The following is a 14,991-nucleotide window of genomic DNA, read 5'->3' on the forward strand; positions in this document are numbered from 1 at the left end:
TTAATGGGTGTTTCCCTAAATGCAGCATGTGTCTCCATAATGGAGTTAACATTTATAGCCCATTCACTCCCTACAGACACCCTTCCTTGAATCTGACTAACAGGATGATCCTATAAGATGGTGTCCAGGTGGCCCACATTGCCCAGTGTTACAATACCGAGGTCTTTTAGTAACTATTCTCGGCATATGCTGGAAGAATAAACCATAGCTTCTTACTATTGTGGATTCTTGAAAATAACACATATTAACTATATCTTAAAGTTACTTTTTTGTTTTGTGTTTAGTTGCTTACCTAGGCTGGAGGGCAGGTTGTTTATGGCTGCTCTATTGATCAGACCAGAATGAAAATTGATGTGAAGCAGCCAGATGAATACAGACTTTGGGAGGTGGAGTTGGAATTTATTACACGTTAAAGAGACAGCTGGCAGCTTATCCACCGTGATTCGACTTCTTTAGGCAAAGTACCTCTTATAATCACACAACCTGGGGGTCATTAAAAGAATGCGTGCCTGCTGAGCCTTTAGCTCTAAAAATGTACCTCAACCTGACCTGTTAGAGGAAACTTGGCCTCAGCGTGGTTGCTGTCAACATGGGGTACAGTTGAGGAAGGGGGTGTTCCGGTTGGTAAACATACCAACTTGGCGAGAATCTGAATGCATTAAAATATGCCTCATGCTGAAGCTACACATTTTGAACTTCTAATTACCTTCTAAGGTCGTTGTGAGGGACAAATGAAATTAAATGCATCACCTGCTTAGAAGAGGCCCTGACACACAATAGGGGTTCAGTAAACACTTGTTGAATGAATAACAATTATCTCAGAGAGTTCATCAAATTAGCATTATCATGTGGCTCGAGTACAGATAAGCAGTACAGCAGAAAAGGTAACAAGTACCAGGAAGGCATCGTGCTAGGATGATGAGATGCAGGCTTGCTTACTAGGTGCTGTGGGCATTTTATAGTCTCTAAAAAGGGAAGCAAAATCAACTAAATTCCATACTTCACCAAGCACAGGCTCCCAATAGCAGTGGAATTTTCCTAGCCAGGCTCCCATAGGACACAGGAGAAATTTTCCACGTAGGGAAAAGACCTCGATGGCCGAGTCCATCAAGCTGCTCCTTACCCACTCTGGGTTTGCCTCTGCAGATCGGCTTCCAGATTCGCACACGTGTGCAGGACCTGGGCCATGGCTGCATCTTCCTCGTGCAGAAGGCAGGGGCCCTCCAGGTATGCCCCACGGACAGCTACACCAAGAGGGAGCTCATTGAGTGTGCCCGCGCAGTCACGGAGAAGGTAAGGAACAGCCCCTGGGGTGGACACAGCTGTGGGAACCACACTGGCTCACGGTGACCCGCTGTGACCTGGGACAAAGGTGGAAAACTAAGCCAAAAAACAATCCAGCTAGCCCGGGTCTGGTTGCTTTCTCTCCCACCCAGGGTCCCCTAGGGTCAGGGCACACCAGGAGCTGGGGGGAGATCTCTAGGCCCTGAGAAGTTGAGAGCAGGAGAGGGACTGTCCCATGCAGGTCAGAGCCCAGCCAGTCCACCTTACAGGACAGGCGAGTCCGAGCACATCGGAGCTGAGGTGAGCACCAGGAGCCTCTCCCTGCACCCCTTTTCCCCCTGAGCTTCCCTCTCGGGGAGGCTTCCAAGTGCTGAGAACTGAGTAAGAAAACCCAGAGCTCCTTTCTTGCAACCTCTTTACTCCCAAACAGGTCAGAGAAGTGAGGGAGGGCTAAGCGCCTCGCCCAGAGTCGTGTGGCCCCCAGGTGGTAGAGCAGGAACCTGCCTGATGTTTTCTGACTGACTGGCAGCTGTAGAGGGAATTGTGTGCAATGAATGGGCTCTCGGATCTCAGCTAAGCTACTTCACCCTTCCCAGCCTTGATGTCCTCATCTCTAAGATGAGGGAAATTAATTCCTGGTCCATAGGGTTGTGAGGATTAAGTGCCGTGATATGTATAAAAGTGCTTGGTATGGTGCCAGACACACAGGTCAACACTTAATAAATGTCAGCTGCTATTCTCTGTAAATTGTCCTCCAACACACTCTCCTGGGAAGTTTTCCCTGGTTAACAATGCACCATTCTAAAGGCCCCTTCCTTCCCAGTAGCTCTTTCTTCTTCCAAGTATGTTAATCTTTTGCTTTGCTTATTTTTTCTGAGTCACTTCGCAGGGCTGCTGTTTCACAGGCCACTTAAAGTGCAGGCTGAAGCATCCTGCTTTGCTGGCTCTGCCCTCTGTTTCACTTGGGTCCACAGAACATAGAGCTCTGCACTGTTTAGAAGCTTGGTGAGAGGATTTGAGGGGTTGGCGGGGGACCCCTCACCTGGAAGCTGGAGCTACAGAGGCTGCTCTGTACATGACCCCTCACTGAGGCCGAGCAATGGTCTGGCTGTCTCCTACAGCCCACAGCCCTGTCCAGGCCTCCCTGGACTCCGCAGGAGGGGGAAATAAATCTCTCAGCTAGAGGAAGGCATTCTCCCTCCTTTCAAAGCCCTTCCTTGTTGAAGTTACTCTTGCCAAGTTCCCCAGAAGAAGACCTTGTAATAGGAGCATGAAGGAGTTGGGGAGGGGAGTCCAGGCTTCATGATGTTGGCCAGTGTGGCCAAGCAACGTGGTCTTCCAAGCTGGTCTCCATTCTACCGCTGCTTCCAGCAAGGATCCCTGATTCAGGACACATGGAGAAGGATCAAAGGCAGGGAGTTGGCTCATTCAGAGCAACTAGCCGTTTCAGTGGTTTCTTGCTACATGTCCCTGTCCTTCTAACCTCCACCTGGTATGCTTTCCCTGTGTGTCTTGGCTGTGTGTGTAACTTCCCACCATCTATGGCCCCCTTATTCACCTTCGTGTTCTTCTTCCCCAGTGACTGGTAGATGTTCAGTAACCACCTACTGACTTGCATACATTTTGCAGTAGACAGGACACTGTTTCTAGACTCTTCTTTCAACCTGACTGAGAACGGCCCTCCTGGTGATTTGTCTTGGCCTCTGTCACCTGTCCTCTGTGAGTTCTTTGTAAAACCTGGACTTCGTTACCAGGCAAGCTCTGTGCCAGTCTGACTCATCGTTTCCTGGTGGGATGTTTAGCCTGGGCAGGGTGGATCAGGCCAATGAGGAAGTTAAACAGTTCCTTGTAGGCTGGTCTTGGGACATGGCAGAGGCTCAGGAAATGGGCTCTGTGCCTCTTGCTAATGCTGTAACTCCCCTGTCCTGGTCAGTGTGTTTTTATAAAAATGCATTCACAAAACATTATCAGACTCCTCTTTGAATCAGCCATAGTTGGAGATGGTGGCATTTGCATGCAGAGCAGCTCCTGGCTTCAAAGAACCTCCAGATGCTAGTTGGACATGTGCTATTTTAACCTTTGGTAAGGGCCATCACGAGGGCAGGGAGAGCTGTGCTGTGGAATCTGAGGGGTACAGCCACCTCTGGAAGAGGAGAGTCACGGAGACATCCTAGTGGGGATTTGGAGCTGGCTTTTGCAGGATGAGTAGGTCAGTGACCCGAGAAAAGGAGAGAGGGGCATTTCAGGAAGAGAGCGACTTATAATGGGCACAGGGGAGGGGAGCAGGGGATGTTTGTAGAAGTATGGAGCTGGCTGATGTGACAGAAATGTGGTGGGAGATAAGACAAGTTGAACTTGGCTGTAAAGAGAGCTCAGTTCCTCTCCACAGCCAAGAGAGAATTGTTCACAGGGGTGTGGTGGGGTCAGGTTTGTATTACAGGAAAATATTTCTAGGAACAGTGAGGGAGTAACAGGGGTGGTAGGTAGCAGCAGATGGTTTCGGACACAGAAGACACTGGAGTGAACACCTTACCCAATGTGCTGGGACCCCAGGTCACTCGGGTTATTACTCAGGGTTGGGCAATGACTCAAGTGAATGTTATGGGTAGAGAGGTTACATTCATAGATACCCTCTGGGTTCACTGTGAAGAATTTCCAGTCAAGGGGCAGCCAAGGGAAGGAGTGATGAGTGTTAGCAGAGGGCTGTTCTGCAGAAAACCTGATCCGAGTCGGCAGAAATGGCTACACCTTTCACAGATGCCTAGTCCTTTATCTCTCTTTGTGGTTTCAGAAACATAATCATAAGTAAATAATACTGTCTGCCCTCTAGTGAACACTTATTATGTGTAAGTGTCATGCTAGGCACTTCACATACCTTCTTTTCCCCACTTGTTCCTCCCAACAAGACTGATAGGGAAGAAGTCATAGCCCCATTTTACAGGTGAGGAAACAGACGGAGCTGGACCGGCCCGCCCACAGTCATAGAGCCAGCAAATGGCAACACTGGTATTCAAACTGGTTTGATTATTGCAGTTTCATAGTATAGTCTGAAACCAGGGAGCATGATGTCTCTTTCTCAAAATTGCTTTGGCTATTTGGGATCTTTTGTGGTTCCATATAAATGTTAGGATTGTTTGTTCTAGTTCTGTGAAAAATGCCTTTGGAATTTTGATAGGGACTGCATTGAATCTGTAGATTGCTTTGGACAGTGTGGACATTTTAACAGCGTTCCTCCAATTCATGATCATGGTGTGTCTTCCCATGTGTGTCCGCTTCAGTTTCCTTCATGTCGCAAGTTTGAGTATAGGTCTTTCACTTCCTTGGTTTAATTTTATTGCTAGGTATTCCTTTTTCATGCAGTTGTGAGTGGACTGTCTTACTAATTTTTCTTTCTGATAGTTCATTATTGGTATATAGAAATGCAACATACTTCTGTATATTGGTTTCGTATCCTGCAATTTTACTGAATTTATTTATTCTAAATTTTTTGGTGGCGTCTTCAGAGTTTTCTATGTATACAATCATGTCATCTGCAAATAGTGACAGTTCTGTTTCTTCCTTTCTGATTTGGATGCCTTTTATTTCTTTTTCTTGCTTAATTACTCTGGCTAGGATTTCTAGTACTATGTTGAATACAAGTGGCAAGAGTGGGCACCCTTGTTTTATTCCTGATCTTAGAGGAAAATCTTTCAGCTTTTCACTATTGAGTATGATGTTAGGCTGTGGGCTTGTCATAGATAGCCTTTATTGTGTTGAGCTATATTCTTTCCATGCCTTTGTGAGGGTTTTTATCATGAATAGATGTTAAATTTTGTCAAATGTTTTTTTACATCTATTCAGATATGATTTTCTTATCCTTCATTTTATTAATGTGGTGTATCACATTGACTGATTTGCAGATGTTAAAACATCCCTGGAATAAATCCTGCTTGATCATGGTGTGTGATCCTTTCACTGTTGAGTTTGGTTTGCTGATATTTTGATAAGTATTTCGCATGTGTGTCCATAAGGTATATTGGCCTATAATTTTCTTTCTTGTGGTATCATTGTCTGGTTGAGTATCAGGGTAATTTTGGCTTCATAAAATGAGTTTGGAAGAGTTCCCTTCTCTTCGGTTTTTGTGGGGGGTTTTTTTCTTAGTGTTTTTTGAGTCTTCAAACCTTAGGGTTAAATTTCTCCATTTCTTCACTCTCCCTGACATTCGCTCTCTGCCTACAGGTGTCCTTGGTGCTGTCAGCACTGCAGGCCGGGAACAAAGGCACCCAGGCATGTATCACAGCTGCCACTGCCGTGTCCGGGATCATCGCCGACCTGGACACCACCATCATGTTCGCAACTGCAGGGACCCTGAATGCAGAGAACAATGAGACCTTCGCAGACCACAGGTATGGGAGAGGAGGCTCTCCTGGGGTCTCTTGGGTGGAGAGAGGTTCAGGCTGCCCTGATGAAATGTGGAGATGCTGCTCAGGAGCCTGAAAGATAGTTACCCACTTGGATTTCAACAAGGTGTGCAGGTGGGGAAAAATGAACTGCGTCATCAAAATAAGCCTCTTCTGCCAGTTGTAAACACAGAGTCGTGGTCCAGCCTAAATCCAACCTGTTCCACTGGAGGACTGCTTTTTGATCTTTTACTTTCCAAGCTAAAAAGCTGTGCCTCTTATTTGCTCACCAGCCCCAGTGAGACTCAGAGTGGATGGGGCAGGCATGTTTAGCTATTAGCTAAACAGGGGATGGGGCTTCAGGCTGCTTCAGGTCCCTCCCAGGCTGGCTCTCCAAAGCCTGACTCCTGGAAGCTGGCGCTGCAGTCTCCATTTGCTGCTAGAGATCCCCCATATTCTCTCCAGGCATCTGGCACCTTTCCTACTCTCTTCAGTCCCAGGACTACGTTAGGGAGAAGATTCCCAGTACTCAGTCACCCCTTGCGGAACACTGACCCTTGAGCTCCGATGTCCTAGGCGGAGTCCCCTGACCCATGTGTCGTCACAGTTTCGTGCAGCTATAAAGTATTTTCAGGGATAGTGGGGACCACAGGAAAGAGGCCAGCTTCTCATTTAGCTGCAGGGCTGGGGAGAAGGGGACCAATCCTGGGGGCCTGAGTCTTTAATTGAAGTTTTACTATCAATTGACTATGAATAGTGGGCTGACTTTCCTCGGTTCTCCCAATTATCCTATGCAGAAGCTGAGAGTGCCCTGACAAGGGGGGGGAACATATCTCCCTTCTCCTTCGAAGCCCTTTAACAGAAAGTTTTGCCCTTTGTCTTTCCCCCTCCCTTCTGCCCTCTCCCCTTTCTCAGGGAAAACATTCTGAAGACAGCCAAGGCCTTAGTGGAAGACACAAAATTGCTGGTGTCAGGGGCCGCATCCACTCCAGACAAGCTGGCCCAGGCAGCACAGTCCTCAGCAGCCACCATCACCCAGCTCGCCGAGGTGGTCAAGCTGGGGGCAGCCAGCCTGGGCTCTGATGACCCGGAGACCCAGGTATGGGTGGCCTGGTGGAGGGGAATGGGCCCCGCCAGGTTCCCACAAGCACTGTGCACCAGGCCTCGGAAGAAGCCAAGGCAAATAGGAACTTTTGAACTAAATAATATGTGCACGTGTCTTTGGTTTGGCCACTGGTAGGAAGCAGTTGTCTAGGCAAGATAGTGGCGTGGACATTGGTGGCGGCCGTGGGGATGGAAACACACTGACAGATTTGGGAGGAATGTATACAATCTCGGCCAGGCCTCGTGGACGACTGAGCACCGTGAGCCTTTGGAGATAAGGGAAAGGGAGGAGGCCAGGATACCTCCACGTTTCAGGCCAGATGAGTGAGTGGATGGTTGCTCCGTATATGCTGGAACTCTGTGGATGGGGAGCTGGCTTGGGCCAGGACGTGAAGATGAGTTCAGTTCAGGGCACGTTGAATCGGAAGTGCTGGGGAGACATGCAGGTAGAACTGATGAGTGGGCATGAGCCTGCCTGGGTGCAGGGTGTGTAGCCCTATAGACAGGGACCACGGCCCGGAAGAGCTGAGCACAGAGCGAGAGAAGCGGGGGTTCACGGCAGAGCTGAGGAATCACCAGTAGGAAGAGAGAGGTGCCTCAGGAAGGGCTCTTCATACAAACAGCAAGAGCTGTTGGAGGGTGAGAAAAGGAGGCCACCGTGTAGGGACACCCCGCTGAGAAGTTTGGTTCTGAAGGGGAGGAGAGAGGAACTGAGGGGCAGGAAGGGCTCTGCTTCAGATTTAGCAATTGCAGCTGAAGTTATCTGCCTGTTCCTTGGTCTCCCTGCCCGGACCATCAGCTCTTTGAGGACAGTGACCGTGGTTTATTAATCTTTCAAACTTAAGCATTTAATACAGCTCCAGTTCCCACAAAGAGATGTTCAGCTGTTGTTAAACTAAGAGCTAACCAGGACCATTCCTGGGTACAAAACTTTAAAAAAATCCCTCCATTCTTTCAATCCCAGTACCATCAAATGGTAAACATTCAGCTTCGTTGCTTAAACCACACTCAGTAACTCAGTCTGTTGGGCCTATTTGGACGAAACTGGATAGAAACCCCCTCCTCTCCAGTGTCTGGATGATGACAGCTCCTTTCTGGTTAATACAAGGCCACCGGCTTTGCATCAGAGCAGCCATGAGCCTTCCCTTCCTGACATCCTCCAGTGGAGCAGAGCTCCATGAGGAAACGTTCTGAATGTTGCTGTTTCAGCCCTTCAGCTACATTTCTCTTTGATAGCATCAGAACTCAGATTGGCTGGTCTCTGGAATGCAGAGCATTCCCAGAAATCCCTGCCTGCAGTATTTTTCTTACCCCCACAGAAAAAGGAAAAGCTTGAAAACACATCAGCCGGCTCCAAGCCTGGCTCAGCTCTAGGAGAAGTCAGGGATGAACAGGAGAAGACTTAAAATCTTTGAACACAGAGAAATGTACTGAATTACTTAGAGACTTAACTCCCAAATGGTCTAGATGCCCTAAAGCCCAGCTTCTAATGAGACCTCTGGTGGAAAATATCCCCACACAAAATGTCCCCACTTGCTGGGCAGTCATCCCGTGGCCAGGGACAGGACAGTGAAAGCAGGAGCCGGCAGCACCCCTTCACTCTGTGCCTCCATGTTGTGTCTCTACCCTCCCCACTGCGATCACAGGAGTCAGTGTCAGGTCCACACACGTCAGCCGTCCCACACGAGCCGTCACAGAGTGGCCTTCCCTGTGGCTTCAGAGGTTGGCAGAGGTTCCATGCGCCCTGGGATTGAGCAGGCCAGCGATGGAGAGGGCAAGGGTGGGAGGGGGCAGGAGGCTGTGAGTCACAGTGTGGCTCTCTGGGACTAGAGTTCCCAGTATGTTTTCACTGATGTCCCCCGCCCCACCCCCACTTCCTGCTCACAGCAGGGCAGGGAGATGGCCAGGGCCGCACCGCTAATCCCAGTTGTACATGGGGAGCCAGAGCCGCAGAGCCTAATGTAGTGTGGAGGTTGGGACCACAGCCCTTGGGCTCACACTGACCGGAGTCAGTCCCAGCGCCGCCTCAGCCAGGCTCTGGGAGCATGGACATGAGCATTGTAGTCCCCGCTTTAAAGAGCAGTCAGGAAGGTTAAATGAGATAATGCATAGTGTGCTTGGTTCAGCACGTGGAACACCGCCCTCAGTTAAATGAGATAATGCATAGTGTGCTTGGCTCAGCACGTGAAACACCGCCCTCTGTAAGGGGGAGTTGTTATTATTATAGAAGTAGGAGTTACTGTGGCTGCTGGTCTGAGAAAACTTCAGCGTAGTCCCTGATACCGTGTAATTCTCAGATTCCGAGTCCAGCATGCTGAAAAGATGGCTTTGGTCTCCGTCCATTTACAAGAGTGAAGATGCTGGGCTCTGATGACCTAGGTTTGGGTGGCCTGGTGGAGGGGAATGGGTACCCCCCAGTTCTTACAAACACTGTGCGCCAGGCCTCAGAAGTATTATCCAGTATTACATGGAAACATACTTGTGTATTCATCCATTCCATGCATATTCACCAAGTGTCTGTGGTGTGCCAGGTCCTGTTCTAGTACCACACAATAGAAGTCCAGGCCGGCCCTCCCAGAGCTAACATCCGAACTGGGGTGGAGATTGAGGGGGAGGCAACGGTGTATAAGTAAATGAATAGCACGGTAGTTCCATGTGCTGGCAAGTGCTATCAGTGGGGTAAAGTGATGGAGTTAGTGGGGGAGGCCTGTAGCTAGGCTGCTCAGGAAAGGTCTTTGAGCAGAGACCTGAATGATGACAAGACCTGGGCTCCAGGCAGAGAGAAGAGCAGGGGCAGAGGCCCTGAAGTAGGAAGGAGTTTGGATTTCCAGTGGGGAAGAAAGACCCATGTGCCTGTAGCACGTTAAGGAGTCAGAGAGTCCTGCCAGCCAAAGCTGGAGGTGCGGGAGGCTGCCTTGGCGGTCACGCAGGCCAGGGTATGAGGCCTGCATGTTGTTCTCAGTGTTTCTGGTTATCTGGTCACCAGTTCAGGGCCCAGGTGAGTGCCGTTGCCTCTCAGGCATCTGCTTAGCTGCTGGCATCCTCTCTCAGGGAACTTGTCAGCAGAGCTGCCCTCTGGAGTGTTTGAACAGGCTAAATATACTGGGTCTGCATTCTGGCTTGGCGTCAGCTTCCCTTGGGGAGCTTCTTTAGGTCTGGCTGCTGGATCTACACCCAGACTTCTGCATCAGGACCTTCAGGGGTGGCTCCTGAGGATTCTGCCTCGCTGCAGACTTCAGGGCTGCTGATTTGGAGACCTGCCTCCCAAACCGACTCGCCCCACCACCCTGTTCTTGGGCTGCGTGCTCTCTGTGGAGCACCCAGGGACTAGGGCTGGGGCCTGTTCACCGGGCCATGTGCTCTCTTTCAGGTGGTGCTGATCAATGCCGTCAAAGACGTGGCCAAGGCCCTTTCAGATCTCATCAGTGCTACCAAGGGAGCTGCCAGCAAGCCCGCAGACGACCCCTCCATGTACCAGCTTAAAGGGGCTGCCAAGGTAGAGTGGAGCCCCAGCTGGGGGCAGGCATGCAGGAGGGAACGCTGGAGAGAGGCACACACAGGACTGTCGGGAGAATGTGTGTCTGTGCGCCTTTCCACTTAAAGAGAGTTGGTTTTCCTCCACGGCATTAGATCCGGAACTCACAGGAGTAGGGATTGGACCTCAGTACCCTCCCTGTTCTCTCTCGGCCTCTTCCTCTGCAGGTGATGGTGACCAATGTCACCTCCCTCCTCAAGACTGTGAAGGCGGTGGAGGATGAGGCCACACGGGGCACACGGGCCCTTGAGGCCACAATTGAATACATGAAGCAGGAGCTCACGGTAAGGAGCCAACAGTCCTCTCCCTTAGGCACCCATACTAAGAGGCTGACCCCACTGCAAACTTCTCTGAGATTTTCAGAAATTTGGAGGTTTTCTGGGAAATGATAGACACATGGCCAACCTAGGTATAACAGTGTGGTTTAGAACTGACCCAGGCTATTTGTTTCGGTGGACATGAGATGTTTCCAAAGGAGCACATGCCACGAGGGCCACGTTGGGGTGGCAGGCTGTGCACGGGTATTGTTCAGGGATGGTCCTGGCAGCAGAGGGCAGCTGTCCATTTTTAATGGGATGGTAGTGTTTGACACTGGCTGGCATGTGATGGGGATGCTGGCTGGGTCCTCCCTTCTGCCACAGGGCAGACTGCCCTGCTGAAACATGGCTGCCTAGGGCTGAAAACGGAGCAGCCCCAACTGGTTGGGAGCCCTTGTGCGCAGAGATGACGCACATACAGCACACAGCCAGGGCACCACTCATGTTAGACAAGACAGACAGGCTTGAGGCAGAAATGGTTGGCTTGACTGACAGGCGGAACTTTAAAGTGGGATATTCATTTGCCATAGTTAATTTATTTCAGCTTCTCTAAAGTGTGTGCATGTTGTTGAATAATTCGCAGTGTCACTGTGGCATGCTTGACATGAACGCCTCCACACAATTATGCAGTTATATTTGTAAGACACGCTAAGAATAGAAGAAAAAGAATGCTTCGTTTCCCCCAGCCCCACACCCTCTTAAAGACAGGGAGGTGAGTCCAGAGTGACACATGTAGGGCAGTCCTGCCCCAGCACCAGCACTGGGGCTGTGGGGTTCTGGGAACTGCCCAAGCACCAGCAGGGACGGGGCGAGAAAACTGGGAAGCTGCTCAATACCTCCCCTGGGCTAGTTTGCAAATACTGAGTGTCAGCTTCTGCAGACGAATGGGTTAATGCTACAGACAGGTCTCCCTCACCATCCTGTTCCCCTGAATGCTGAGCACAGGTGTGCGAGGCTTATCCATGCCAGCATCCTGAAAGCAGGAGTGATGTTATTGTACTGAAATTAAATTTCTAATTTCCTGCCATTTGATGGTTTCTTCCTGTCTGTGGCTCAGTTTTCAGATTCTGAGCTGAAGTCTGGTCAGGGAAGAATAAATTACGGTTGTCCTTCCCCTTTTTGTTTTGTTTTTGTTTGTTTTTTACCTCCTATTTATAACTTCCAGGTGTTCCAGTCAAAAGAGGTACCTGAAAAGACATCATCACCTGAAGAATCGATAAGGATGACAAAAGGCATCACCATGGCAACAGCCAAAGCCGTGGCAGCTGGGAACTCCTGCAGACAGGAGGATGTGATCGCCACCGCCAATCTAAGCCGGAAAGCCGTGTCAGATATGTTGACGGCCTGCAAGGTAAAGACCTTGGCGTTGCTTTGGCTGGATAGATAGTGCTGTCATGATTGAGTTGTTTGGTTTAGTTTGGAGAAGGGAGAGGCTGGCCATGCAGAGAAAGGAGCAGCTCAGCTCCTTAAACTTTGCAATAAAATACATGCTGAAGCTGTGTGCGCACCAGCCCGTGGGAAATGACTTGCTAGGACAGTTTTATGTCCAAGATGGGATGGAGTCAGCCTGGTGACTCAACTCACTCCTTTCCCTCTCAGAGCTTCCTAAATAGGCAGGACACCTTCTGACAGAGGTGTGGTAGAGCTCTCCTGCCACTAGTAAAGAGGGACTGTGGCATTTTGGTTCAGGCCCCCCCAAGTGAAAACTGCACCCTCTTTGGCCTGCACCCCTTCCTGCCCTTGTAGGTCGGCCACTCTGTGCTAGGAAACACACGGCCACAATCAGCTGAGGAGATGAGCTGCCAGAACAAAACAATGTGGGGGACCTGCCCTTTTGCTGTCTGTGCCGACACCTTGGAGAAGCTCCTCTGATCTTGGGGTGGACAACCAGGGCAGCTCCCCTGAGCCTGTGCTTGATAAGGGGGCTGGGAGACCTGAGCTCTGTGAGCTTCACTTTATTTCCTATCTATTAGGAAGGTGAGCCATAGGAACCCCCCACCCTGCTGTCTCCCACTGAGCACTCCCACCCCAGCCTTTCTCCCAGGAACTCTGATTTCTGATCAGTGATTGGCCAGTAGCCCCTTGCCAGGGTGAGCCGGTGGGGGTGAACCTCAGAAGTTGGAAAGCAGCTACAGTAGCCTGGGGCCTGAGGGTACAGAGCTGTCCTTTGTGGTGAAGTCAGTTGTCCGGGGAGCTGATGCAAGGTGCAGCTGATGGCTTCTCAGGTTCCTTAGGAGGGGCAGGATGAGCTGGAGTAAATGGCGCACAGGGAAGCTAAGGCAGCCAGGCTGAGTGGGCGTGCAAGGGCCTGGCATGGGAGACAATCACTTCCTAGTGAGACAACTTACTGTCTCCTGGGTAGGAGGGAGGGTAGAACGTGGACAGGGAGAAGAGGGTACAAGGTGGTGGGGCCACTTTCATGAAGGACCACCGGTGATGGACCAGACGCTCTCCTAAAACCTCAAGTGTTTGCACTTTCAATGTGCTTAATGGAATCTGCTCTGTCAGAAGTGATAAACTCCCAAGAGGTTACAGCCTCAACCAGAGAATAGTCTTTACCTAGCAAGATATGGCCTGAATGCCACTGTGGGGTGCATGCAGCACACCTCATAGTTTGGGAAGGCTGTCGTGTATATTCCGTCATTTCATCCTGGATGAATGGCAAAGGAAATTATTATTATCTTTTTGATTATTCGTTTGATTTTTATACTTGATTTATATGTGAATCCCACATTTCTCCCTTATTATTATTATTATTATTTTTTTAAATAAAATGTTGAAGTGGTAGGTAGATGCAAGATAAAGGTAGAAAACATAGTTTAGTGCTGTAAGAGGGCAAATGTAGATGATCAGGTCTGTGCCTGTAGACTAAGTATTAATCCAAGCTAGACAAGGGCAACAAAACATCCACGGATGCAGAAGATTTCTCTCAAAACACGGGGGGTGGGGTTCTAAGCCTCCCCTCTGTTGGTCCCCAATTTCTCTCCTGATGGCCCCCGGCAAAGGGAATTATTTTACTGTGATGAATTTTGAAACAGATGTGGAGAGATGAGGTGGCATGGCCAGGGTCACGTAGCTGTTTTACTGTTAGAAGCAGAACTGAAACCAGCTCTTCCGATTTCAGGTCCAGTCTGTTTCTGCTGCCCTTGGCCTCCCAGCTGCAGCTCAAGGTCACTGTAGTTGATGAGGGACAGGTGTCTGGTCTCCATGCTATAGACATGAAATGAAAAGGAGAAATTAAGTTAAGGTGGAGATGGAAGCTCAGATTTCCAAGTCTCTTCCTAACCCATGCACCCCTGTTCTCAGGGGAGGCGGGTAAGGCTTAAGTACAGGGGCCTTTTGCTCTGCCCCTGCTCCTCTCTCTCATCCTGCCCTGGGTCAGGACATCCTGACTTTGCAGGACAAAGTAACAGCCAGAAGCTTCACATGCCGAAGCCAGACCTGATGACAAGTGTCACTGCTGAGCCCTGAGACTCCTGCTAGGATAGAACTTACTGGGACGACTTACTGGCATTTACATTTCATTCCTTGAAGAAAGAAAATAAGGTATCTTGCCAGAAGGGATAATCAATAAGGAATCTACAGAAAACCAGGCATGCCGAGTGGTAGATCAAGAAAGAACCCTTATGCACCAAGCAGAGGGCCAAGTGGCCGTATTGAGCACCATCTTTGGAGCTGAGCAGGGCAGCCAGGGCAAAATGGAAACGCAGTTAAGGTACATACGGGTTCATTTGATCAAAAAGAGATGATTACACAAATTGCTCGGGTGGACACAAGGACTTCCCTACACCTTAAGTTAATTCCAGTATCTCCTTCTTTCTGGTCAGACTTTCATGTGCATATGTCTACACTGGATACAATTTTAGATCTACTATTACAACTAATGTTTTAGGGCTATCCTATGTTGTTATGAGTCAGAATAACTGATCTTTAATGACCACAAAATACTCTCTTAATGAACATAATCTTTCCCCTATTATCAGTTATCTAGGTCATCTGAATTTTTTTTTTTTAACCATAAACTTTACTGCAAACATTTTTGGGCATATCTGTTTTTTCTATGCAAGACTTCCAGAAGGAGAATTAGTGGGTCAAATGGTATGACATTTTAAGTATTGCCGGATTGCTCTCCCAGAGCCACCAGCTCATAGATGACAGGCGCCGGCCACTGGAATTATCCCCGCTCCTTCCAGCAGTTTGGGGGATCAGGCAAGGGGAAAGCCCACAGTTCCCATCAGCTCCCACCGGTCCTAGGGAGAGTGGCTTAAGCAGCAGAGATGTGGAGACTGGTCACTATTCCCCTTCCACCTTGACCTTTCATCCTAATGTGTGATTCATGTGTGTCCTGATTTGTGATTTATTTACAGTTTTC

The 14,991-nt window shown here is 49.4% G+C and overlaps 1 protein-coding gene across 9 annotated transcripts in view; it reads left to right on the forward strand.

The window, feature by feature from the left end:
• The window catches only part of TLN2 (talin 2), a 440,089-nt gene that overhangs the window by 396,439 nt on the left and 28,659 nt on the right, over nt 1–14,991 (forward strand). For all 9 annotated transcript variants that reach the window (XM_073211939.1, XM_073211935.1, XM_073211941.1 and 6 more), the window contains 6 exons: nt 1,147–1,293; nt 5,503–5,669; nt 6,579–6,762; nt 10,138–10,263; nt 10,470–10,586; nt 11,785–11,970. In XM_073211939.1, the coding sequence (XP_073068040.1) occupies nt 1,147–1,293; nt 5,503–5,669; nt 6,579–6,762; nt 10,138–10,263; nt 10,470–10,586; nt 11,785–11,970 (927 nt within the window). The remainder of the gene's footprint in view (nt 1–1,146; nt 1,294–5,502; nt 5,670–6,578; nt 6,763–10,137; nt 10,264–10,469; nt 10,587–11,784; nt 11,971–14,991) is intronic.

This window comes from Manis javanica, chromosome 8, assembly GCF_040802235.1.
Source record: "Manis javanica isolate MJ-LG chromosome 8, MJ_LKY, whole genome shotgun sequence".
Taxonomy (NCBI): Eukaryota; Metazoa; Chordata; class Mammalia; order Pholidota; family Manidae; genus Manis; species Manis javanica.